The 27,224-nt window shown below is 43.9% G+C and overlaps 1 protein-coding gene across 3 annotated transcripts in view; it reads right to left on the bottom strand.

The window, feature by feature from the left end:
- Positions 1-9,543: 9,543 nt before the first annotated feature.
- Positions 9,544-27,224, bottom strand: part of PGM1 (phosphoglucomutase 1) — a 73,174-nt gene continuing 55,493 nt past the window's right edge. For all 3 annotated transcript variants that reach the window (XM_057310604.1, XM_026497921.4, XM_026497920.4), the window contains 4 exons: positions 18,277-18,412; positions 15,276-15,459; positions 12,639-12,773; positions 9,544-10,196 (listed from right to left, as the gene is read on the bottom strand). In XM_057310604.1, coding sequence (XP_057166587.1) covers positions 10,107-10,196; positions 12,639-12,773; positions 15,276-15,459; positions 18,277-18,412 — 545 coding nt within the window. In that variant the 3' untranslated portion in view covers positions 9,544-10,106. The remainder of the gene's footprint in view (positions 10,197-12,638; positions 12,774-15,275; positions 15,460-18,276; positions 18,413-27,224) is intronic.

Consider the following 27,224-nt stretch of genomic DNA (forward strand, 5'->3'; position numbering starts at 1 on the left):
GATTTCATTTATTTATTTGAGAGACAGACAGAAAGAGAGAACACGAGGGGGGAGGGAGGGGGCAGAGGGAGAGGGAGAAGCAGGGAACCCCACATGGGGCTCGATCCCAAGACTCTGAGATTATGGCCTGAGCCCAAGGCAGACGTTTAACCTACTAAGCCAACCAGGGTCTCCTCTAGTTGCCCTTTTAAACCGAGGCTTTTTTCCTGTTCCCCAGGGCAGACAAATTTGCTCACAATTGCTCGGTATTATCCCTCCCCACTGCAGTTCACTGCATGGCGGGGGGGGGGGGGGGGGGGGGGGGGGGGGGGGGGGGGCAGGAGTTCCCTTCATTACCACGCGCCTCCATCTCTCTTGCTATTCTCTGTGTGATCTATCTTTTGTCGTGTGAAAGCTGCTCAGTCAGCCCTCAGTTCTTCAGAGAATTGCTTTATCAATATGTGTAGATTTGGTGTGTCTGTGGAGGAGGTGAGTTCAGGGTATTCCTACGTCACCATTTTGGACCAGAAGCCTCTTTACCAGTGTGATAGTAATGTGCTGTATTGCAAAATAATTCCAAATCGCCAAGCAGAGAATGACAAGAGTAAGATCCATTAAAAAAAGACTTCCATAAACATACTGCTAAGGTATGTCACATCACACTTCACATGATCTACAGGAAATACCCAGAGTATTTGGAACCTATACCACGCGGTAACTTAAGCTCCAACTTCCAAAGGAAAGCATGCAAAGCCTTGACTTGATGATTTGGAAAATTGTACTCTGAAGTTAAATTTTTCAAAAAGAGGAAAGCATCTGGGCTTTAAAAAAAGAAACCCTTCTTGAACCAATAGCACCTTGAATTAATATTTCAAAATATATAAATTTCAACCACATTTAGTCAATATTTCTCTACATTCCCTGATCCCTGAACAGTAACTGGCATAAGGCAAGTACCCATTGTTAGCTCTAATTATTACACTACAGGAAGTTCTGTGCAAAAGGTGTGGATAGATTAAATATGAATGAAGTAAGTGCTGAAGAAACACAAAGAGAGGAACCAACTGATGGTGGAAAGGAGCTGTAGGTGAGAAGAGCATTTTATTCATTCATTTGTGCATCACAATGGAGATGAAATCTGAGAGGTAGTGATTAAGAGCAAGGATTTGACTTACTGTCCCTCATCTGAGATCTGTCACTTATAACTGTGACCTTGAGCAAGTTACCTAAACTCTCTGCACCTCTGCTTTTTCATGTAGAAAATGGGAATAAAAATCACACGTAAAGTGTCCAATTTAAAAAAGAAAATCCTGGCCGCCTACTGGAATAAGGGTCAAAGACAGATTTAAATTGCATTGAAATGATAAAGAAATGTGAATTTTTCTTGCCTGAGTTTATGGACTCACTACACATTTACCGAGTCCCTACTACACACCAGGCATTGAACCAGTCCCTGGGAATACAATGCAAGACATCATTTTTCTCCCCAAGACACTACTGTAAAGTCGTATTAAGTGTGTGGTCTTCCAGAGGAGAAAGTCTTACTCCTGGCAAGGCAAATCAAGCAAATTTGTTCTTGTTTTATCTCAAATTTCCAAAAGAAAGCCTGAATATTATAGTTTATCCTTTCGAACTAAGCCATAGGTCATAGGTGATAGGTTGTTGACTAGCCAGTGGATTGGCTGCCTTTGAGTCAGGTGCTCACCCCTAGTCTAATCAGCTGTGGCCAGGAAATGTGATGGTGGCTCACGGTACAAAGCATGGTCATATCTTCCCTCCTAGCAGAAGCTAGTTTTTCTTAGAAGAGGAATGGGACACAGCAGGTAACACATTTGTACAACAAGGAAACATTTTCCAACAGATGTCACAGCATGTGCAAGGTCAGGCCAATGTGGGAAAGTATGAGATATTTGGGGAACTATGAAGATAGAGGGTGAAGAAGTGGGTTGTGATTGGCAATAAAGCTGGAAAGGGAGGCTGGAGAGGGGCCAGTTGGGCTGAACATTGTCGCCTTGCTCTGGAAGTCAGGACAGTTTTGACTGCAGGGCAGGAGTGATGGTGGTCATTATCCCACAGTCATTATCCCCCAAATGCTCACTGTGGGCCCACTCTGGGTCAGAGTCATACGGGACACTGCAAGAGGGAATGTCTCTGGTCACTGTTGTCAGAGGTCCTCTTCCCACCCATCACACACACACACACACACACACACAAACACACACACACAAAAGACATTTTGAAGGTAATCCTTCATTCTCTGGAAATTGCTAAATGATAGGGAAAAAAATCTGCCTTGAGCATAGAGACAGGAGCATAAACATGAATTCAGAGGTTCTGAAAGGAGTTGTTCTTACGATGCCAACGACTTTCCCCACAGAATAACCAGTACCAGACTGGTTCAGGGAGACTGTGAAGTCAGGGCAGACCCTCAAGTCTTTCTTCCATAAATCCACCACATCACAATGGGTGATCTACTGAGGACACTTGGGACCCCTGAACTTGGGCTTCCATTTTAAATAACCTTTGACCTCTATCAGTTGTGTAAATATGTCTCTCTACCACCACCATCTATCAGTAGAAAACATTATATTATCAAATTATACATTGGGGTACCTGGGTGGCTCGGTGAGTTGAGCGTCCAACTCTTGGTTTTGGCTCAGGTCATGGTATCAGGGTTGTGAGATTAAGTCTGTGCTCGGCAGAGAGTCTGCTCGAGATTCTCTCCCTCTCTCCCTCTGCCCCTTCCCTCACTCTCTGTGTCTCTCTCTCAAGTAAATAAATCTTTTAAAAAATTACACATCAAATTTTATTATCAGTTTATCTTGCCAAAATCATTTAAAAAAATTTGATCTGAAAAAAAAATTTATTTCCCAATGGAAGTAAGTAAGGCCTTGCTTCTAGCTCTAGATTTTACTTGGACTTTATAGTCTAATTGACTCAGGTTCAAACATCAGTTCCACCACTTGGTAATTTCAACCTTACGCAAATTACTGAATCTCTCACAGCTTCCATTTCCTCATCTGTAAGATGGAGCGAATAATTCCCATCTTTAGGGTTGTGATAAGGGTTAAATGACAAGGTGTATATAAAGTGATTAAAGGTATCTGGTAACTACATTTAATCACTTATATACACCTTGTCATTTAATAAGGTGATCAATATAGATAGAAAGTGGAGTGAAAGTGAGAGAGAAAGAGAGAGAGCACGCAAGCATGAGCAGGGGGAGGTAGGCCCTCCACCGATGAGGGGTTCCATCCAGGACCCCGGGATCATGACCTGAGCCGAAGGCAGATGCTTAACCAACTGAGCCACTCAGGTGCCCCATTAGTAGTAATTTGTATGATTTGGGGCAGAGGATCCAATTGCTAAATGTCATGTTTACTGCAAATCTATTGTCCTGTCTTTACAGGACAGCTGTAAAGATTAAATGAGACAGTGAGTTGAAGTGCTCCGAAAAGTGCTATACAAGCTTTAGGAATCATGAAGTCAGATATAAGTGACTGTTACAGCCAAAGCAGTAAAGTGGCAGATGGAAAGAACCAAAGTGTAGAAAAAAGCTGAGACCATGACCTTCAAACAGTGAAATCAACCTCCAGTTCACTTCTGAGTTTAAAATATCAGTAAAATTATTTTATTAATATGTTTCATGCTGTTTCTGAAATCAATGGTGACTTATTTAACAGTAATCACTAATTTTGTGCACGTATTTTTCATCAATTTACAGACTGACTGGTCTATTTTCAAATTGGCTTTCACACCCTATGTGAGGTGTTAGTTAGACATTGTAAAGGTAAGGAAGTAAGAATATTCCCAAGTAGAAAATAAGTTTTCATTCATATCCCCACTGTAATTTATTAATATTTCTTGTCTAGTGTATTGTACTGAGGTTTCTGGAGCCCCATCTGAGTTTAGTAGACATGGTGCTGCGATTGATTCGTTATGTCTGTCATGGGTATGGGAATGTGAGATGATAGCACATGTCTATGTTCAGATAAGTAACAGATGCTCCTGGTGAAAATAACTTCTAAATTAAATTCCTTTTCATATTTACATACTCAGAATGGTATATTTACTGGGAGAATATTTGAAAATTGTGACAGATTGTATTTTCCAAAGATGGCTAAAAGAGCTCTGTCTCACACGCTCTTCGGCAACGTGACCTTGCCATCCCCCAAGATTAGGTAGAATGTAATTCCTCTGCCCTTGAATCCGGGCTGGCCTGAGTGAGCTGGGCACAACCAGTTGGACAGAGGTACATAGGAAAGGAAAATACAGCTTCTGTCTGGCTTTCTCAGTACACTTGCTCTTGGGAAGCTCCCTCCTAGAAGCTAGCACCACGCTGTGAGAAACTCAAGGCTAAAGAGGTCATGAATAGGAGCAGCAGTCAGCGGTCCCCACTGAATCCAGCCTTTGGGGCTGGGAGCCTCTGGATGATGCCAGCCCCTGAGCATCTGAGTCATTTCCCCAACTGTTCCAGTCTTCTCAGGTGAGGGCCCAGACACCATAGGGCAGACACGCTTTTTCCACTGTGCCCTGATTTCCTGACCACAGAATCCGTGAACATAATGAGACTGTGCAAAAGTTCACCACCACTAGATTTGGGGGTGCTTTGTTTATACAACAATGGTAAACCGGAAAAAGAATCCCAAACACCAAGGCATGGAGGTGGCGGGTCTGCTTTCTCCATCGTGATTGTGAGACTCTGCACAGGCCACGTAAGCTCTCAAAGTTTCTATTTCTTTATCTTGGATAATAATAGTCCTAATCAGAGTACAAGAATGAAGTAAGAAAGCAATGGAGACAGAACTTTTACAAAATAACACTGTCATGAAAGGTAAACAGATTGCTACTCTTCTCTGGCCTTTCCGTCAGCTGGAGAGCAGCACTCTGAGTCACGGAAGACATGCTTTTTGGAAAACAGTTATTAGCCCACACCCCACAAATCCAACTTAATAGATCTAGGTAGAGTCTTCACATTTGGTGAAAACCAAACCAAAGCCCTCAAAAGTTCCCACAGGACAAGCAGGCAGACAGACATGAGACATAACTCTTGCTGGTGGTGACCTCACTTCTTTGGTATAATGCCATGCCACATGGTAAGAATGCCTCTTGATCTCATGAGACGAACCAAGAAGAGCCTCTCCCTCCTCCAGAAGTACATGCTGTGTGCCCCAGCAGTGTGAGGCCCAGGGCTGGTGGACCTGCCTTCCTCCATCATGGCTTTCTTCCCATGAATCTGCGCAGAGGCGGTCTTTAGGGCTTAGGCCTGGCTTTCTTGATTCCACTCCTTGAAGAAAAATAACTTCTTCCTATATTCAGGCTAATTTGGTAGAACCCTTCCCCAACTATACCCCCAATTAACTTTTGTAGCAGTGGGAGATAAAATATGTATTAACATTTAAATTAAGTTTTATTCAAAGTGACCTTCACAATGTATCTCCCATCTGCTGCCAGTACCCACCCTGACCCTCTGTCCTGGGTGCTTTCTCACTTTCAACCTCTAAAGGTTAAGGTATTGGCTAAGGTATTCACTAGCTGTGAAAGTTGGTCAACTCATTTGCCACCTGCAAAATGAAGATAATCATACCCCATAGGCTGGCGGGGGGGGGGGGGGCGGGCAGGGAGTCAGAGCGTACAAAAGCATTCTGCCATGCAACTAGATTTCCTTCATTCTTTCCAGAAACTGTCTTTTGAACTTTTGCTATGTGCTGGGCATGGGGCAGATCCTAGGTAAACACTGATGAAAAAACCAGTCCCTGCCTTCTAGGAGCTCCCAGGGCAGTGGGAGAAATGGAAAGTAAACAGGCTATTAACATAGAACATGATAAGTGCCATAAGGAGGGTTCTATAGGAAAACCCAGATTCCCAAACCAGATGTTGCAGGCTCAGCGAAAGCTTCTTGGAGAAAACAGTGTTTAAGCAACAGGCAGGAGTTGGGGGATATGGTGGAGGATGAGATGGAGGAGAAAAGTAATGCAGACAGACAGAAGAGCAGCTACAAAGACATGGAGACAACAGAGCACAGTGTTTCCAGGTGGTTCCACATGTCCTAACTTAAGGCAGAGAACAGAGGACAAGAGTTGGTGGGTAGGCAGCAGGCAGGATACATGGCCTTACAGGCGACACACACAGGCATTTGGACATTAGCACCGAAATAGCACCTAGCTGATGGCATGGAGAACGGATTAGAGGGGGCGAGCATGGAGGCGGAGGCCATGAGGGGATCTCTGCAGTAATTCAGGCGAGGTGCAGTGACTCCGTTCATAATGGTTGTGATTACTCCTATCACACCTCCCTTGCTGGGGGTTCAGAATGTGAAAGCATGAGGGGTGTGTCTCCCACATGTTGTACTGTGTTTTCTGAAGGAGTCCTATTCAGGAAGGCCAATTTCTGTCTAGCGGCATGGATGACCTGAATGCAGCATGGATGAACTCGGAGGCAGACGAAGCAGAAGGACCAATGCCCCAAAGCCTGGCCTCCCCTGAAATGCAGCGAGCTTGGCCTTTGTTTTCCTTCTCTGAGGAGGGGCCCCTCCCTTGTAAGCCTGGCCATTTTCTGGGCCTGGGGAGCTTCCCTGAACTGGAATCTACTTCTCCAAAATGAAAGCTGCACGCCAAGAGGGAGGGGAAATGTAAAATTTCAGAGTTTAGCCCCAACAGTTCCAACCCCATTTTCTCACTGTAATCCCCACCACGCCCCAGTGAAAACAGGCCTGACTCACAGACCACATCAATCCTGGCTGGCGGGGAAGCTTGGCTGCAGGCCACTGGCTGGCCTCTTAGGGCCCCATTCCCCTGCGTTCCTGGCGGGCACATGTGTTGGGGTGTCTCTCTGGAAGCCACAGACGGAGGAAGGGTGGCCCTCAGCCATGCCCACACCCACGGCTCCATGGCCCCAGCCATCTATCTTACCTCCTCTGAGCATTTAACGCCCACACCTGCAGCCACGTGGGTTCAGGGAAAGCATCTGAAATAGGATCAGGGATGAGGAGGAAACTTATAAAGCCATTCCGGGGGCCACAGCCCTGGGAGTGTCTGCAGCTGATTCAACAGATGGAGAGGCAGGAAAAGGGTCATGGAAAGGCGGTGAGATCCCCACTCAAAATTCCACTTCCACCCCATGGTGGCTGCGAACCGAGGGAAGATTACTCGGGCTTCTGTTCGGCTTCAGCTCTCTCAGCTCTAGAACGAAGAGTAACATCTTGCTCGGAGGGTTACTTGGACGCCTGTAACCCAACACCTGAAACTGAGCAGGTGCTTCGAAAATCTGGATTCCTGCCCCAGGTGCAGCCTATACAACTCAGAAGGCAGTTAGTTATCCGGTACAGTCTCCTATCTGCACTGGACCTCACTCCCTTCGTTAGTCTCACGGGCAGCTGGAGGGCGTAACTGTGCATTATAACATGTTCTTCCCTTCCCGGGGCATTTCACACTCAATGTAGGTCAATACACATTTCCTGGCTGACTGATACACCCAAGTATCGAGGTCCCAGGGCTGGGGACACCTGGGTGGCTCAGCCTTAGGTTAAGTGTCTGACTCTCGATTTCAGCTCAGGTCATGATCTCAGGGTCCTGAGATCAAGCCCCTCGTCAGTCTCCGCGCTGAGCGTGGAGCCTGCTTAAGATTCTCTTTCCCGGGGCGCCTGGGTGGCTCAGTTGTTGGGTGTCTGCCTTCGGCTTGGGTCATGATCCCAGGGTCCTGGGATTGAGCCCCGTATCGGGCTCCCTGCTCGGTGGGAAGCCTGCTTCTCCCTCTCCCACTCTCCCTGCTTGTGTTTCCTCTCTCGCTGTCTCTCTCTCTGTCAAATAAATAAAATCTTAAAAAAAAAAAAAGATTCTCTCTCCTTCTGCCTGTCCCCCTCCCCTCCTCTCCCCAGCTTGCTTTTTTTCTCTCTAAAAAAAAAAAAAAAAAGGTCCCAGGGCCAGAGGGAGGTGGAGACAACGATGCCAAAATTAACACTCTCTGGCATTCAAGGCACAAAGTATGGCCCTTTAATAAATAAAATACAGGGGCATTGTGCAAATGGAAAAATCTTTCTTTCCCCTGTTAGCAGTGAGTCAATAGAAGGGGCCAAAGTATTGGCTAACCAGGCAGGGCTGAGCTTCACCACCTGGGGGTATGTCACCACTATGCAGTGGTGCGACACCAGGCACATAACCAGACCTCATCTGTAAAATGGGAATATTCAGAGTATCTACCTCTTAGAGTGATTGGGAGCATGGAAAGAGTATGTGGAAAGCACTCAGAACAATGTCTGGTATTTAATGTTCAACAAGTACTCATCTTTGTGAAAGCTCAGTTCTATTTACTGAGCTAGACCCCCTTGTTAAATGGCAACATTGGAAATCTTACCCAGGGGCCCTGTCCCCTGGAACAGGGAATCCACTCTGGGTGGGGGAGGGGCGCCGAGCTGAGCTGCCTCTCTGGCATAGTGTGTATGGCAAGGTGACTTTGTGGAAATGCCCTGCAAACCATAAAATGCAGTACAAGTATTAATGTTACAGTTTTTGCTTTCCTAATACTTTAAAATCTAGAAACAGTATTATAAGCATAACCCTAGGTCCCACTTACTTGACAACCTACCGTGAGCTAGATAAAGTGCCCACTGCTTTGCACAGGGCCACTCACTGAATGTTCTCAATGACTGCATAAAGTAGAATTTTCATCCCGATTTTTTTTTTTTACAATTTTTTTTAAGTAGGCTCCATGTCCAATGAGGGGCTTGAACTCATGACCCTCAGATCAAGAGTCACAACTCCACCGACGGAGCCAGGCAGGTACCCTTTCATCCTGATTTTAAAGATACTGAGAACGTATTCAAACGTGACTCAAAATCTCAGTCAGGATTCAAACTCAGGTCTGTTGGCTACGTTTTTAACTACCACGTTATACTCATGGATTGAATATAAATGTTCTAAGATGGGGCGCTTGAGTGGCTCAGTCAGTTAAGCATCTGCCTTCGGCTCAGGTCAGGACCCCAGGGTCGTGGGATCGAGTCCCACATTGGGCCCCCTGCTCAGCAGGGGAGTCTGCTTCTCCCTCTGCCCCTGCTCTCTCTCTCTCTCTCGCTCACTCTCTCAAAAAAATAAAATCTTAAAAAAAATAAATAATTGTTCTAAGATGAGTAAGATGCCAGTGGGCTCAAGATATCCAGGGAAATGCCAGTAATCCTGCTCTAAGATTCTGGAAGTTCTCCTTCGGTCCCCTCAATAGGCATTATGGTATCTCAACACAAGGCACATGGCCATGCTTTGCTATTTAATATCTCCTGGGGGGGAAAAAAAGATCTCCTGAAAATCATCTTGCTTTCCCTCATTCCAAATTAACCATGTTGAGCTTACTTTATCTAACTCAGATGGATCCCAGGCTCAGCTGACCCTGCTAAGATCTGAAATTACAGTTCTTGAGTACACGGATTTTAAACCTAGCTCAGAGAACATTTTGTCTTCTAGCTAGGACATCCAAACAAAATACAATACTTCTTTTTTTTTTTAAGAAAATCTATTTTCTTTCTGAAAGTGAGAGAGCATTTTGCAGTTAAGAAAAAAAAAAGACATCAAGAAATAGTGGCTTATTTTGCTTTAATATCCCAAAATATTTGTGTGGGACTATGTTGCAAAACAAGGCAGAAATCTGTAGACAAGTACGTCTCACTCTGAGGAAAGAACTGATTGGAGAAAAGGCACCAGAAATTGCATTTTGCTGGAGCACATGTAAACAGTTAATGGGGGAAAGAATTCACCAGAAAGAAAGGAACTTGCACTGTCATTTCATTGGCACACCCTAAGCATGAGAAATGGCCTCACTAGCTGATGTTCAACCTCCATCTCACACATTGTAGACAACAGAAGCTGGTGCTGGGGAGACAAATACCTGCACAGCAGCAGGGCCTAAGGGCACGGAAAGGGAGGTACATTAGCAAAAGCCCCTGGGTCCTCTTTCACTCTTTCCCACATGGCATCTCAACTGGCAGTGTCGCACTAGTGTGCCATCCATCAACAACTAGTTAGTGGAAAAACCAAATCCTAAAAAGCCTGGGTGGATACATTTTGTTTGTGTCCATGCTCTTCAATCAGATGACTTGGAGGGTCCTGGGGTAGAGGGACGTACCACATCTGGCTGTCTTCTTAGGTGATAACGGTGGGCGCAGTGCGTCCCGTCCTCTCCTGGAGTTGGGACACCTTCAGGGCAATGGAAATAAGGGGGGCCAACATGACCTGAGGGAGACACAAAGAGAAACTTTCCCATTACTTTCTCTAGACACAGATCCATAGCTCTAGCCCTCAGATGGCCTCCAAGACCCACATGTCTGACTGCCTCCTCCCACATCCCAAAGGTTCCTCAAACTCTGTAAATCTAAGCACAAAGATGTGTTCTTTCCCCTAAAATCAGCTTGCAGCATTCCCCATCTCAGTGACTCAACACCACAGTCTATGGTCTAAAGCTAATGAATAACTAAGGTTACTCTTGCCCCCTTCCTCTCCCACATTCCCCTTTTCCAATCTATTAGCAAGCCTAAGTGGCTTTTACCTTCTATGTATCCCTCAACGGGTGCCATTTCTCTCCAACCTGGGGCCACAGATCTCGCTAAATCAACGTTCTCTTTCTCACCTGGAACAATAGTGCCTCCACTTCCACTTCTGCCCACATGTCCCCAAAGAGATCTTTTCAAAATGCAACACCACCACCCTCCCAACTACCTCTCACTTAGGGAGAAAAATAAAAGAATTCTGTTGTTGCAGGATAATGTAACATAAGTATTTTACAAATATATTTATAAATATAAATAATGTTTAATATTTTTTAATCAAAAAAAATTTTTCAACACTTATCTAGTTGAACTGCTCATGTCACAGATGAAGAAACTGATATCCAAAAAGATGAAGTTTAACCAAAGGACTCAAGGGCAGAGCCAAGAATAGTTCATTTCCTACTGCCCTCTGTTGCTTTCCCTCACCTTTGTCTTCACCAACTCCTGACTGCTGGATGAAAGCTGGAGAAGCAACTCCACGCACTGACCACACCACCTGCCATTCCCCCTGGGGCTCCAACAGTCCCAGAAAGTGCTGAGGCTGAAGGCCAGCAACCCCAGAGTAAGGGAAGGCATCTCCTAGCTGGAACGGTGACACATCTAGGCACAGTGGGCACCTCACACCCTTCAGAGCCCTCCCACCTCCCTCCCCACTTCCCTTCCACCTCCTGAGGACTCTGGTTCCAAGAAACTTATCTTTCATTCATTCGTTATACCTACCATGTGCCCTGTATTAAAACAAAGAACACAACTTCCTTCTTCTTTTCCTCTTGTTCTATTATTCTGTGGGTCTATACTGCAGACACCATCGCCTTTGGTTTAAGTTTTAGGGATACCTATAGCATGACAGATATCTGGCAATGACTGAAACTGGAGTCCGGCCACAGTAAAAAATGTAAAAGTGAAGCATCCTTTTACTCCCTCTTTTTGTAATAAAAACAACTGTAAGAGCCACATGTTCTCAAAAGCTAATCCTATGTGCCAGGCGCAATGTTTAGAATTTTGCATCCCTTGTCTCCTTAAATCCCTAGAATAACTCTAAGCGGAGGTGATGTAGTATTAGGTAGTATTCTCCCAGGAAACCAAGGCTCAGAGCACTGAAACGACTTGCCCGCAGACACACAGCTACTCAGGTGGCAGGAAATGAATTGAAAACAAGAGCTTTCTAAATCCAAAATTTATGCTCAAAACTGCTATGCCAAGGCCTTCCAAATGAGTTTCCTTGGATTTTAATTAGGTGTTAGAAGAAAAGAGGCTTTGTGGAATAATAATCATGGTGAAATGCCACTTAAACAGGAGTCTTCACTGTAAGTTTTCTCAGAGCCCTTAAGGTGCAGTGTGGGTTACAAATCCTGAAGAAGGGGTTAATGGACCACAACAGCTCCTACACATTTTTGATTGTGAAACTCTCATTGGGGAGCATTTGTCAAGACCGTTGTGTGAGGAACAAACAAGGTGAAAGTTCCCTGTGTGTCACTGTCTCCCCTTGGCTCCTCCCCTGGGGTGGCTGTCCTCCAAGTTCTCTGCCCCACCACTGGCTCCACGGTCCCTCCTCACTCTGACATACTTCTGGAGACCCTTAGGGTAGGGCTGGGAGCCCTAACCACCAGGCTGCAAGTCTTCAGACTCTTCACATAGACCTTTGTTGCTGGGTCATGAAACTCTGCCCTACCACCAAATCTAGAACCAGCGTGTGCTCTTCCAGAACAGGCGATCAGACCAAGCAAAGTGGCAAATGACCAGTGACAGACCACAATGCCAGAAAAGGGGCTGATTTAAAGGTTAGTTATCCTGACTCTGCTGCTCACCAGGCATGTGACCCTATTAGCTGCCACTTAACCTTTCACTGTCTGTCTCTTTATCTGCAGTAGGGATAATAATAGTCTACCTCATTTGAGACTTCAGTGAGTATATCCATTTGGGTAATGGGTTTAGAACAGAGCTTGGCAAAGAGAAAATACTGAGATAATGGTTAGCTATTACTGTTGTTATGATGTACTGAAGGAGACTTGACAAACACGTGTGTTTGACCATTTAAGAAACGGGCTGTGATAACACAGACTCAGTGCAACCACTATCATTTCCTCCAACGGAAAGAACTCGTCAGGGCACAGGGCTTGGACATTACCTGGGGGTCCTGGTAGATCTTGGCAATGTCCTTCTCATAGCTGTCAATGTACAGTCGAATGGTGGCCCCTGCGCTCCCGGTGCCGCTCAGTCGAAAGATGATTCGAGAACCATCTGCAAAAATGAGCCGCAAGCCCTGGAGAAGGTAAGTAGAGATGTTTTTCCCACTTGCTGGAAAGGAAACTGAAGGCGGGCAAATTACAAGGGATTCGTCTGGAGATCTAATTTCATCCATACTTGATCAATTGGAGAATTAGATCCTTGATAAATGGCAGCAGTTAAGTCCCATGTGTCAGCCGTGGTCAGCCTGTCACTGCATCCAGCCAAAGGGGGCTGAGCTCATGGGCAGAGAAGCATTCCCAGGGTCAGGTGGGAGATCTGATCCGGGGTGCCAGGGGTGCTGGATGACACAGGCCTGCCCTCCCCTCCTCTCCCCACTGGTCCCTGTAATTTATGGACTAACCATTCCAGTTTGAAGCCTAATAAATAAGTAAACAAATGAGTCGCTAGATGCAGAAATTTGATCCCCAGATCAGGAGGAAAACATGGACAGAACGGGCTGAAACCAGAGCAGAAGAGATTCCAGAAAGATGAGAGGAAGAACTCTTTGCAAAACACCAACAGAGAGCTTCAAACAGAGAACTTGAGGCCAATGCCCCAGATGAAGCTGGCTATTCCCAACCTAGCAAGCAGATCCAGTGATCACTCTCCCCTTGATGCCTGAGGACTCAAAGTGGGGTCCATGTGGGCGCCACGTCAAACCCATGCCCCCAGCCCCCTGCTGCCTTCTTCTTTCCCTCCCTGGCAGTATCTCTCGTCCTCAATAATCTTCTTTCTTCAGGGGACTTGAGGTTGTAGACTCTTGGGTAGATATTCTGCCACCCGAGGTAGGAAGGTTCAGCAAGACAGTTATCTGAGAACTCTCTAGTCTTTGCGAGCCTGTCATTCTTTTATACAAAGAAGAACTTCACATAAAGGCAAAGACCAACCAGAAGGAGAGATACGGCTCCTCAGCTGCTATTTGTCACCAAATCCCATCCAGTATTTAACCGTGCCATTTGGCAGTGAAGACAGCAGGTGAAATGCACACAGTACCTTCCTGATTCCATCATCATGGGGAGGATACAGGTAACTCCCATTTACCATTTCTTGCTTCTAGAAACATACCAGCTTGGTCAACTTCTCCCACAGCTTTAACTTGAAGCTTCTAAATTCTTTCCACTTGATGGTAGACGCAATATCTACTTCAGAAGATTCTCCCTCCTCCCTGGCCCTCCATCTAAATGCTCAGACTTTCTGATTATAGAATGTGAAGCTGTTGAGTTCTTCCTCACAGAGTGCAGAGAACAGCACCCGTGCCCATGCCGACACCCTTCCCACACACACCTCAGCTCCCTCCGCTCCCTCCTCACAGATGCTGGGCGCAGCACAGAGTTGGGGGTTATTTTCCCTAACTGCCCGTTTTCTCTCTGAAGGCTTCTCTACAAAAACTTCCACTCTGCTCTACTATCCTCTGGACCCCACTCTCCCCTCTTCCATACCCACCTCCTACTCTACTCCTGGCCTCTCTTTTTCTAATTATCTCAGATGTCGCCTACAATCACCTGTGCTGGACCCAGAGTTCTCACAGAGGGTGAACGGGCATAGGGAAGAAAGCCCACTGTGCTAATATTTTGAGGATGGGAGACTCCTGGCGCAGAGGGTCACTGTGGCCACGCTCCAACCACCCGTCCACTGCCTGCTCTCCAGAAAGATACTAAATCAATCCTGTGGTCCATCTCCTTCAAAGCTGTCAGCTGCCTTGAGAAGGACCAGGCCAAAAATGTGGGTCTATCAGGAAAAAGCAAACCGGAAGGCTGTAAAAGAATTTTCATCTCCTTCTTTATTTTTAGTGGTGAGTCCATCCTGTGACAACAGCAGAACCAGTGAGAGGGCCCCGGGCCCTGGGTGTTTGTGAGAAGCCTGGACAAGGGCCAACCCAGCCTGCAGTCTTGGGTCCCTGGCACCCAACGAGGGAAACCCTAACAGCTCTGTCTCCATCCAGACATGGTCCAGGTTCTCAACTGTGACGTCTTGCTACACACTGCTGTGTTAGGACTGGCTGCATGTCACGTGCTGAAGATAGTAACAGCTAACAGTTCTAAGTCTCGAATGCCTCATCAATTTTTTTCTTTTTTTTAGAAATTAGAACATACCAGAGAAATGTCTATGATAATGCCACCCTCGTGGCTGGCATTCTGCTATCACCTCCTGAGAGAAAAAAGGGGACTGGCAACTACGGCAGTAGTTCACCTTTTCAGCTTTAGATTCTAGGGCTCCTTTTTGCACACATATTCAATACAATGTCTTGCGCTGAATTCTGGAGGATGTAAAAACCCTCTGAAGCAGAGGCTAAGAATCCCAGAATGAGGGCATAGGGGAGTACATAGAACCAGGGCAAATCCCATTTTCCCTACGAGTATATTTGCAAGTTATGTGTGAACCGGCAGAAAGCAGCAACCGTAAAAACAAACAAACAAACAAACAAACCAAAAAAAGGGCAGCAAAGGAGAAATGATTAAGCATTTCTTTTTTCTCTTGAGATTTCAGAGATGAAGTCCTGAGGCCTCTCTCCCAATACACATAAGTCTGTTCCTACCTGATTCCTTGAAATGCTTCCATCCACCGGATCACTGTATTCAAAGTTATCAATTTTCTCCACGGTGTAAACTTTGTCACCCACTGAGAACTGCTTCCCCACGAAGGAGCGATCAGATATCAGGGCCTCCAAGTCCTTCATCATTTTGTTGGCACCCTCGGCCTCCACCTCCTCATAATCGTACCTACAAGAAGTCACAAAGGTGGGGCCCACACGCTGACTTTGGATCACCCTGAGGTAGATTACCACTTTCTTCATCATTTGTTTGCCCCCCCCCCCAAACTACCTAACTTCAGAAGAAGCTGGCAAAAGGCTGAGCTTGTCTATCTCTGGGGAGGGAGCGGGTCAGGGATGAAAGGAAGGCTTTGCAAGATTTCAGGGAAGGGTTAGGAGCTTCTGAATAAGCAGAAAACTCCCATCTTGGCTTTTCTACAGAATAAGCTCTAGAAGCTTCAAAGGCTTTTGAGAGATTCTATCTAACATTTAATCACCTCATCCTGAGGAGGTAGAATTAAATGCAATGTTATCTCTAGAGGACTCCGCATCAAGAAGCATATGAGTCAGGCACTTTTCTTTCAAACTCCTAGAGCTTCTTTGGGATAAATGCTGGGACAGTTCCCAGTCTGGGATCTGCCTGAGGCTGCTATTTTGGCGAAGGAGAGTTGCAGTCTCCACAGGAGCTTCCTAAAGTGATGCCAAATTTTCACTGACCAGACAGAAGGGCCAAACCCTAACACTTTACATCTAAAACACCTCTGTCCTTTCAACAAGGGTGGATTCTGGTCCAAAGTGCTTTGGATTCACCCTGACGGAGGAGGCCTGGTATAGACGCAAAAGGGTCAAAGCCAAAAAAAAAAAAAAAAAAAAAAAAAAAAAAAAAAAAATCACAAAAGAAATTCTATGACTGTTGTTATTACTCCAAGACTTGCTCTCGACTTCTTCCTATGAAGTTAAAGACTCTGACAGGTGGCTTTTCTTGATCTAGTAGCACACAACCTCTTGAGAGAGTTATTTTTTAGAGGCTCAAGACAGCAGAGTCTATATTTATTTGTGATAGTGAAACAAATATGATATGTGCAAGATGACACCTCTGAGACATGAGAAATACTGGGGAATTAAGGCCAACCTGTTCTGGCTCCAGGATTCTATGAATCAAGGACAACCGTCCCCTTAATCATGAAGTCAGCTCTTTCCCCTAGTTAACATGATAAACAGAAATTACAACCAGGTGTTTGTGCTTTACATCTGTGACCTTTGGGTATTTGAGGGAAGCGCTCTATAAATCCTAGGCACAGAGGGGTATCACGGAAAGATCTGGACTTCGGCATCAGAACGAGTTCGAACCTAGCTCTATCGATTATTATGAGCAAATGGCTTCATCTCACAGAATCTCAGCTGCCTCATCACTAACTGTTTTGAGGCTGACATGAAACAATGCGTGCAAAGTGCCTAGAACTTCTGTTAGGTAAACGGAGGGTACGATGGAGTCTTAACTAACTAGAAATGCAGCTTCTAGGGACTTTATTTGCAATACTTAGTTAGCAGTTATTTGAAATTAATACAAATATGTTAAAACGGTTTTTAGATGGAGACTTTTAACTGATTCAAGAGTGACCCCTTCTCTGAAAAAGCCTCCTAGCCTTATTCCATTCTGGCTACTATTCACTTGTTAACTCGTTCATTTATTCATTCAAAGCATATTTACAGTGTTACTAGGAGTGAGGTGTTTGGTGATACCATGAAGCACAGACACAGACGTGGTCCTGCCTTCATGACACTCTAGGCTCTAGAGAGTTCATGACTGCTGTTCTGAATTACCAGGTTTTTCTGGTTCTTAGAAGGTAAAGATACTTGCCTTGGTTCCCAGGACTATTGTTGCGGTACCGTGTGACAGTTATTACTTATACCTTCCTCAAAAGAATGACTTGAGGGAGAAAGACAGCAATGAACTTCTCGAAAGTTGGTAAGAGGATTCTGAGTAAGGAGGCTGAGTTGCTTAAGGTTTAATTCTTGCATGACTATCCAGAGATCATGGACTATTCTATCTGTGACATATTTTTTAAATTCCCTAATCTAACTACCTATTTTATAGAAAAGGCAACTGAGGCCCAAAGAAATTATATCTATGCATTTCTTACCAGTGAGCAATTCATCTACTCTCCTTTTTCTCATATTTCCTTTCAATAATTAGAATAGTGAGGTCTAGGAAAAATTCTGTTAGATTTTTACACCTATCAGGGGAAAGGCAAATTGGAATTAGCAAAAAGCACTACTCGAAAAAAAAAATATTAATGCCTTTTAAAAACAGAAGTATGCATGGCAAAGAAGAATTACTATGTATTCTAAGTATTTTGTTCACTGCTGAATCCCCAGTGCCTGGCAGAAAGTAGGCACACAGTCAATATTTACTGAATCAATGAATGAAGTATTGACAAGTATGCAGCCTTTGGGGACCTATTTTAATGAGTCAGAAAAGTTGATTTAGACTAAGCATAATTGTTTCCATAAATTCAGAAAAAAAAAGTTTCCATACTTTGAGTGCCCTAGAGTTTATAAAACACTTTCAGACTCATATTTCATTTAATCCACTCAATGGCAGACTGTTATTTCCATTTCTACAAATGAGAAAAATAAGTACAGTTTTCTGTTAGAGAGAGGTTAAATGACTTCCCAGTGCACTAAGGGGCAGAAATAAAATTCTAATCCATTCTTCTGAGTCCAAATCCAACACAATTATCATGTCCACCTGCAGGTACATTTAAAAGTCTTACAAAACATTTATTCTTTTGAATATGTTAACTACATTTTTTAAGCCTTGTTCTTTATGGCTAACATAAAAGGTGACCCTGACTGAATTATTTCAAAATCCCTCAATTTGTAGAGGCTAGATGAACTATGGTTTTATTATCACTTGAGAGACATGAAAAAATCTGTACACATGGGAACTCTCTCTTGCCGCTTCCCCACCCTACCTCTGCACTCCAGCCAGGCTGTGACTTACCTGGTGAAGAAATTCCGGCCATACTTTTGCCAGTGATCTTTGAGAATGTCCTCCACACTCTGTTTGCGGGTGGCTAGAATGGATAGCCAAGCGAGGACAGCCCAGAGTCCATCTTTCTCACGGATGTGGTCAGAACCTGGCCGGGGGGCAGCAAGCAGCTATAAGAAATGTGATTGCTCCAAAACATTTGGGAATAAACGTAACAGTAAACATGAAGACCCAACCAAAAAAGTCATAAAACTTTACTGAGGAACTTGACTACATGGAAGGAACCACATATGGAACAAAGCAACATAATACCAAAAAGAAGCTGACGCTTCCCAAAGTGATTTAGATATTTTTGGCTAATGCCAATAAAAATGTCAGTGGAATAATTCAGTGAAACTTGATATATCAATTATAAAGTATAAATGTGAACAGAAAAAAAAACAAACAACAGAAGAACATGGCCATTATAAATATTCAATAATTAAAAGCCTGGCACCTTGATGGAACAAAAGAGAGCATCTAGAAAGAGACCCAAACACATATGTGACTTGAATATATGATAAGGGTGTCACTTCAAGGCTGCAGGAAAAGAATGAATTACTTTTTAAGTAGTATTTAGATATCTAGCTAGACAGTTGGAAAAAATTCAGTTTTTTCCCCCCATACCAAAAAGATTTCCAGATACATTACACATTCAAATATAAAATCTGAAAACCTTTAAATCCTCAAAGACATATATAAATAAAAGGTATATACAAGTATAAATATAATATAAATATACAATATAAATGTAATAGAAAATATATATTTTTTTAAGTCTTGGGGATGGCAAATACAGGTAAATTCAGAATTCATAAAAGAAAAAAAATCTATGTATTTGTCTACTAAAAAAATTATCATTTCTATCAGCAAAACAGCTATAGATAAAAGCAAAAGGCCATTGGCAAACTTAAAAAAAAACACATCTGCAATATAAAGTAGATGTTTAATGCACCTCAATAGAGAAAAAATTTACATATTAATAAGAAAAAAGCAAAACCTCAATAGAAAAATAGGCCAAGGATATAAATAGACAGTCACCAAAGAATAAATACAGGTACTCAATTACATAAGAAGCTAGCATTATTTTTTAAAAAACAAATTAAAGTTAAAGCCACATAAGAAACTACTACTTGCTTGAGAAATGGCCACAGATTTTAAAACGAGAATACCTAGGATCAGGAGAGGTATAAGGGAAATGGGATTCTAGCATGCTGCTGCGGGGAGAGGTACAATCTTCTGGAGGGCAAATTCGGAAAAAGTCTCAAAGCCTTAAAAATGGACCTACTTGTGGATCCAGCAACTCCAGTCTAGGACATCTTTCTTTAACCAAGAGGGATTTGTTTAAATCAACTATGGCACATCTGTCCCCTTCTAAGGTACTTGCTAAAATCTTTACCAAAACTAAAAAACTGACGCCTCTGGATGTGCTTATGTGCATGGAGACCCTTTTCCAAGAACTGATATGGGACCACAACTTTCCTTTGCAGCCCTTAACTTCCTTATTCTCAGAAAAAACACCACACACGGACCATACGGAGTGCTACTTTCTGACTTCTGAACAGGACTCAATACAATCCCTCTCCCATAATGCTGTGCACTTTATCATGCCTTGAATTCTTTTTTTTTTTTTTTAAGATTTTATTTATTTATTTGACAGAGAAAGAAAGAGCACAAGCAGAGGGAGCAGCAGGCAGAGAGAGAGGGAAAAGCAGGCTCCCCGCTGAGCAAGGAGCCTGATGCGGGACTGGATCCCAGAACCCTGGGATCACGACCTGAGCTGAAGGCAGCCACTCAACCAACTGAACCACCCAGGTGTCCCCAGGCCTTGAATTCTCTAAGTGACAGTGTGCCCTTCTTGACTTCCCACGGGGTAGTATTCTTCTTAGAACATCAGAGTATCTCACAATGCTGGCTGTGTAGTAGGCATGAGTTAAGTTTGTTCCCTTCCTCTTTTCATCCTTTTAGACCCAACTCAAATGTCCTCTCCTGTCTGGAACTAGGCCCAGGCTTCCCTAAGCAGTTACCAGCTACGTTCTCTTTCTTCTCCCATAGCGACCTGCTCAGCATCTCTGCTGGGGTGCCATATTCCTCGATCATCTATTTATGAGCCTTCCACCCCATTTCTCACCTATTTCTTAGAGACATCTCTTATCTATCCTTATCACTAAGTCTGGTGACTAGAATAGCACACGGAATAGGTAAACAACCGTACAGGAGTGCAATGAACGAGTTTATCAGTTAATTAATCGACTACAACATTTTCTCTTTCTCTTTTTGGCTCATAAAAACACACAATTTTTTTTTCAAAAGATCTTCTCTTCAATAAAATACCACTTTTAGAGACCATAGTTCTCAGAACCTGGAAGCCAACAAACCTGGAGATATTAGGCAATACTTTTATGTAGCAGTTTATGTAACAAATTTTTGGTTTACCTAATTTCATTATCTATGGACTTTTATTTACCTGTATTGCTATCTCAAGGAACAGAAATTAGCTTGCTGGCCTTTACAGCGTTTGCAAATGATATTTTGGCAATAGTTCACCCTGAGCAGCAAGATTCTGGCAGCTTCCCTTATATATTGAGAATTCATGACAAAAGTATACAGCTTAGAATTATTTGTCTGTGCTCCCATGGGTATTTTTCTTCCTTCCTTCTTTTTTTCCCCCTTTTCTTCTTATTTTGTATTTATTTATTTCTTTAGGCTAGACTGAAAGCATAAGGGGCAGTGTCCCTTTGTGCTTTTCCTGTTCTAAGTAAAGAATACCACTTTTTCTTTTATGAGGAAATGAAAACAAAATCTAAAAATCTTACCCAAGTCTGACCAAGTTACTTGGAGATAACTAAATCACACACCTAATATCATCAACAAAATATCTGCCTTGGATAACATACACAAATATTCTATTCCATTTGCAAGATCCCTAGTCTCTGGAAATTCTGACTACTCTCACTATTCACCTTCATGTAATCAAAACTCTAGGTAACTCTAATACTCAGAAAGTCTGGGTACATTTCTTTTTTTTGTTTTTTGTTTTGTTTTTGTTTTTTCAAGATTTACTTCTTTTATTTGAGAGAGAGAGAGAGCTAGAAAAGTGGGGGGGCAGAGGGAGAGAATCTCAAGCAGACTCCCTGCTGAGTGCAGAGCTCAACGTGGGGCTCAATCCCAGGACCCTGAGATCATGACCTGAGCTGAAATCAAGAGTCAGATGCTCAACCAACTGAGCCACCCAGGTGCCCTAAAAACCTGGGTACATTTCATTTTCTTTAGGATTCTGATGAATAATGACAAGCTAAGAGTAAAAAAAAAAAAAAAAAAAAAGACAATGGTGTCTGTGTGTGTGTTTCTAAAGTTGCTGCTTTTGCAGTAAGGGCCGTTGTGTTTCAATGGAAGATGCTTTATATTTAAGAGTCACAAAACCCTGGGGCGCCTGGGTGGCTCAGCTGGTTAAGCATCTGCCTTCGGCTCAGGTTGTGATCCCAGGGAGATGGGATCGAGCCCCCCTCTGGGTTCCTGCTCAGCAGAGTCTGCTTCTCCCTCTGCTGCTCCCCCTGCTGTGCTCTCTCGCTTTCTCTGTCAAATAGATAAATAAAATTAAAAAAAAAAAAAAAGAGTCATGAAACCAGAATCTGAAACTCTGTTATTTATTAGCTTACCTTTTCCAAGCCTCAGTTTCCTTGACTGTAAAATGGGGATAATGTTACCTTTCTCACACAATTGTAAGACTTACTGTGATAGAGGGTAGAAATATTTTATGAACTGTTAAGTACTATATAAATGCAAAATACCATTACGGATAAGGGAAAAATAAGAAACTTTTGGGGGGAAATGAGTGCTTTCCTCTACCTTATTAAGCTTTCAAATATAATGTCTCTTAATTGTATACATTGGTGAAGAAAATGGAATATAACCCAGATGCTCTTTTCTCTGGGCAGTGGCATTACAGCATTTTCCTCTTCTTCCTCATCTAATTTTCCTATTATGAATGTGAATTACTGGTATCACTTTCTTTAATTTAAAAAAGGAAAAGAAGCCAAGCTCCTATAACTGTGAGGAAAGGGAAACTAGTCCTAGCTGACACAAAGGCAGTGGTGGGCTTTGCACTGGGTCTCTTCATGCTTGGTCCAGCTCAGGGACTAACTGAGGGCCTGGGAATTCTGCCACTTCAGCATCTTCAAACACCTGTCACTTTACTTCAGCCTAATCAGCACCTTGTGGTAAGTATAAACTCAGCTCAGTCAGGGCGTACTCCAGGCCTCAGCCAAGAAAAATGTCAACCCTTGCTGACGGAGCCAAAAGCTAACAGTTTGGGGATTAGGTTCTATTTACCAGTATGGGCATCTCGGGAGTACTGGGCGCCTGCTTCCGCCAGGTGACAGGTCTGAGGATGGGGCAGTGGCAACTGAAAAAGAGCTACATGGAGTTGTATGAAAACACTTGCATCTGTCTGTCACGTCTCTCTGTCTTTCACTTTCTGCCCATCTTTAGCTCCCTTTTGGTCTTCTTCTTCTTTTTTAAAGATTTATTTTACCCACTTGAGAGAGAAAGAGAGGGGAGGGGCAGAGAGAAACACAAGCAGACTCTGTGCTGAGTGTGGAGCCTGACGCACAGCTCAATCCCGTGACCCCAAGATTAGACCTGTGCCGAAACCAAGAGTCAGACATTCAAATCAACTGCGCCACCCAGGTACCCTTCCCTTTTGGTCTTTTTTTTTTTTTTTAAGATTTTATTTATTTATTTGACAGAGAGAGAGACAGCCATTGAGAGAAGGAACACAAGCAGGGGGAGTGGGAGAGGAAGAAGCAGGCTCCCAGCAGAGCAGGGAGCCCGATGCGGTGCTTGATTCCAGGACCCTGGGATCACGCCGTCAGCCAAAGGCAGACGCTTAACGACTGAGCCACCCAGGCGCCCCTCCCTTTTGGTCTTCCAAACACACTATTCTCTCTGCCTGAAAATGTCCACTCCATATACACCTATTAGCCTGGCTAATATCTCCTGCAATTACCTTCCACTTCACCCCAACCCAGGAGGGCTTTCTTGTTGCCCTCCATGCTCACCCCTTCTCTATCATACCCTGTCTGCTCTTACCCTACTTCGACTCTGAGGTGTATCCCTAGCTGGTGCCTGCACACCAAACATCAATAAGGGTTTGTCCCAGGAATGGTCAGACCCCAGCTGACTGGCTGGGAGGTTCAGCAGACCTGCTCTAGCCACAGTCTTGTCCTCTTTGGCTTTTATTGTACAAATGATTTTACTCTGAAAGGACAGGTAAACTCCTCTGGAAGCCTTTTCCAGATCACTCCAGCCTTCGGGGGCTCTCTCCTAGCCACCCCCAGACTTTCCCTTTAGCAATGAACCCTGTACTGCCTTGTGACTGCCCCTGGAACTCTTTCCTTTGGAGGACTATAGTAAGCGCCTGACGGGCAGGAGCTGTGTCTTAACCCAAAATCCATTTTTTGCTCAACAACTATGAACCAGTGCCTACCATGTTCCAAGTACATGAGAAAATACCAAGATAAGACATGTTACTTGCCCTCCCAGATGAGCACAGACATACAGGTGAGGGAGACAGACATGCAGGTAATAGTTTAACTGAGTTAGTTATAATTAGGTTATCAGCCTAGTTTAGTGGGGTATTCGGTCTGGGAAATCTCCAGAGACAGGATGTTCTTACTTTCCCATGGGGACTTTACCTAGAGGAAAATGTACTCAAGAGCTGTGCAAGTCAGAATGTGCAGAGAACCAGACAGAAAATCTAATGCCCTACACCACAGAACCAGGTCAGGTGCCCTGCCAATAAAGCTCCCAGGGCCCCCCTGCGCTTCACCATTGATCACTTCACACACCTGCTCACCTGGCCAGGGTCTGACTTCTTGCCCCACATGTGGACACTACAGAGCCCTGCACAAGACTGTACCCATCAGGCCCCCAGACCCTCACGCAGTATCTGGGATGCGGTTAAAGCTCAATAAACATTTGAGGAATGAGTCAATGCAAAGAAGTACAAACATGAGAAACTTTGCCTAAGAAATTAAAATTAAATTTGCAAAGCATCAATGCTGTACTTCATCCTACAGGATGCATCATCGCTAAAACCTTTTAAAGATGAAACAGGAAAAAATGTTACTAACCTCTAGACCTGGCCAGATCATAATTTACTGGCATATTTCTACATACCAGGCTCGTCTTCAACTGTTTCCTATCCCTCTTTCCCAAGCCTCTCCTTTCCCTGAGGAAGAGTTTCAAAAGCAGTGACATTCTATTCTATTCAGGACTTCACTTTCTTTTTTTTTTTTTTTTAAAGATTTTATTCACCTATTCGACAGAGATAGAGACAGCCAGCGAGAGAGGGAACACAAGCAGGGGGAGTGGGAGAGGAAGGAGCAGGCTCATAGCGGAAGAGCCTGACGTGGGGCTCGATCCCAGAACACCGGGATCACGCCCTGAGCCGAAGGCAGACGCCTAACCGCTGTGCCACCCAGGCGCCCCAGGACTTCACTTTCTATTACCGTCCCAATTTCCCAACATATTCAGGATGGGACAGAACACCACTTTGCCCTCTGCCATTGTGTGTAAACATGTATACCATCATCCACAGTTGGGGGAAAAATAACTGCATCATGAGATCAGCCGAAAATAACAGGTTCACCCTGTCTAGTTCTGGTGCCTATTTCTGAGTCCCTTTACTGCGACCTTTGTAATGCTGATGCGTGAGGAAGTGTCCTAGCCTCTGCGGCTATGATCATCCTGGAAGGCAGCTGCTGTTCCTCCAAAGGGACAGACTAATGTGTGCTTGGTAACATTAGTGATATTATGGCTTGTGCTCTGAAATGCTGGTGGTTTATTTTATTTGGTGAGCCAGGTGTTCTGAAGGCTGACTCCTTCACACATCTTTGCAAGTAAACTTCTTTTCCTTTATAAAAGCTCACCTGTTCTCACAAAGACCTCAGGTTCCCGACTCTGGACTACGGAGTGGGAATGGTGTTGAGTCCCCACAAGAGTTGCTGACTGCTTCAAGGGGTAAGGTAAGATTCTCCGGTGAGGTGGGTGTTTAAGTCGAACAGCACTGCCTGCCAACTATGATTCCAGCAACACACAGGAAATCACACCAAATAACTTTTAAAGTCTTTCCATTTCCTACACCAGGATTCTGTTTATCTACATCGAGGGTGCCAAGTGAATAGTGTGTTCATTCACTCATTTATTCAACAAGTGTTTGCTGAGCCCCTACTCCATGCTGCCCTTTATAGGGGGCTCTGGAGATATGATGGAGAATAAGACAGACGTAATTGCTGTCTTCACAGAACTTACAGTCTAGTGGAGCCAAGAGATGTGAAGCAAGTAATCCTAAGTAATTTTAAAATTACAGCTGTAATACATGCAACAAAGGAGAAGTGTGTGTGCCTTGAGAGCCAATAAGAAAGGGAGTGGACCCACAGTGGAAGGTTAGGGAGGCTTTGCCTGAGAAATTGCCTCTGTTCTCACCTGGAAAAATACAGAAATAAACGACCCTGTACTCAATGAAGCTACAGAACCGAAATATTGCAAAGCTTGTTGAGTCACTAATGTCCACCCTGAATAACTCTGTAAAGAAACTGAGGGAAGCACTCACCAGCAAGGGACTAGCAGCAGGTGGAAATTAACTCCTCTATAAACAAGGAGATCAGAAGTTCAGTTAAATAACTTCAGCTGCCACTCACTCACAGCAGCAAAGACCCATAGCTATGCAGCTTGGTTTTTAAAACGTTTGTTTCAGAAACATTACAGAACAATTTTCCTTTCTTCAAAGAGAAAGAGAGTTTGTGGATTATTCTCATGATGCATTCTCTCTTTGGATAGAAGAGATATCAAAGGGAAGATAAAATCACGGTTGGCATTTAGTATTTGAATGGGTTAATAAAGAGGAACAAACTTTAATAAGAAATAATTTAAAGTCTAATGTCTGCTCAAAGAAATCAATCTCTCAAATGTAAGGTGAACAACAAATTTGCTTGGCAAATTCTCCTGAGTAAAAACTTAAAGGGGCTTAATTATCCACATTATATGGGCTAAACAGTATTATGAAATGTCCTGAAAGCTAACATAAATGAAAGCTATTTCCAAAAAAGCACAGGGCCCAGTTCTCCAGAAATAATCATCCCACTCTAGTCTTTACCTCTCAGTTAGGTCACACATGGATTTGGGCTTAGTTCTGGACACGATCTAAGAGAGGGACTGGTGAACTTGGAAGCATCGAGAAGCTGGTGCTTGGTATACAAAGAATGTGGAGTGAGGAATGAGAAGGCGAACTAAGGATGGGTAGCCTGGAGAGGACAGGACCTGCAACCTGCCTTCCAGTAGGTGAAGCCCTGTCATGTGAGAGGGGTCCCTGTGCTATGTCGTCTCCAGGTGTGCTCCCAGCCAGTCCACATCAGGGACTCCTACATGCTCCAGGCTTGATATCCACTTTGCCCAGTGCTTCCCACACAGATCTGTGGGGTAAGATGTCACTACATACACCACACACACACACACACACACGAGAACAGAGAGAGAAAGATGTAGCTAACTATGTTTAGGTAAAACTGTACAAACAGGATTCCTTACAGTAGAATATTTTGGAATCTTCGAATGCTAATATCATTATAAATATCCAAGACAGACAGCTGTGTTCCAAGTTTTCTGATCTCTGTTGAATTCAGAACCCTCTCCTAGAATTAGTATCCTTCCACATACCCAAACACCCTGGGAAAGGAAACCTTGTTCTAAACTTTTCTCCCTTTTGCTATGTTCAGCACTGATGCAGGTACAGGGAGGTTAGGAAACCAAAGGTGGAGACATAGTCCCTGATTTCAAAGACAGCTTCATCCATAAAAAAGAATGACTGAAAGCAAGCCTGCACTTGATAATGGGGGAGGGGGTTGGTATTTCATGGAATA

This window comes from Ursus arctos, unplaced genomic scaffold (genome assembly GCF_023065955.2).
Source record: "Ursus arctos isolate Adak ecotype North America unplaced genomic scaffold, UrsArc2.0 scaffold_12, whole genome shotgun sequence".
In the NCBI taxonomy this organism is placed as follows: domain Eukaryota; kingdom Metazoa; phylum Chordata; class Mammalia; order Carnivora; family Ursidae; genus Ursus; species Ursus arctos.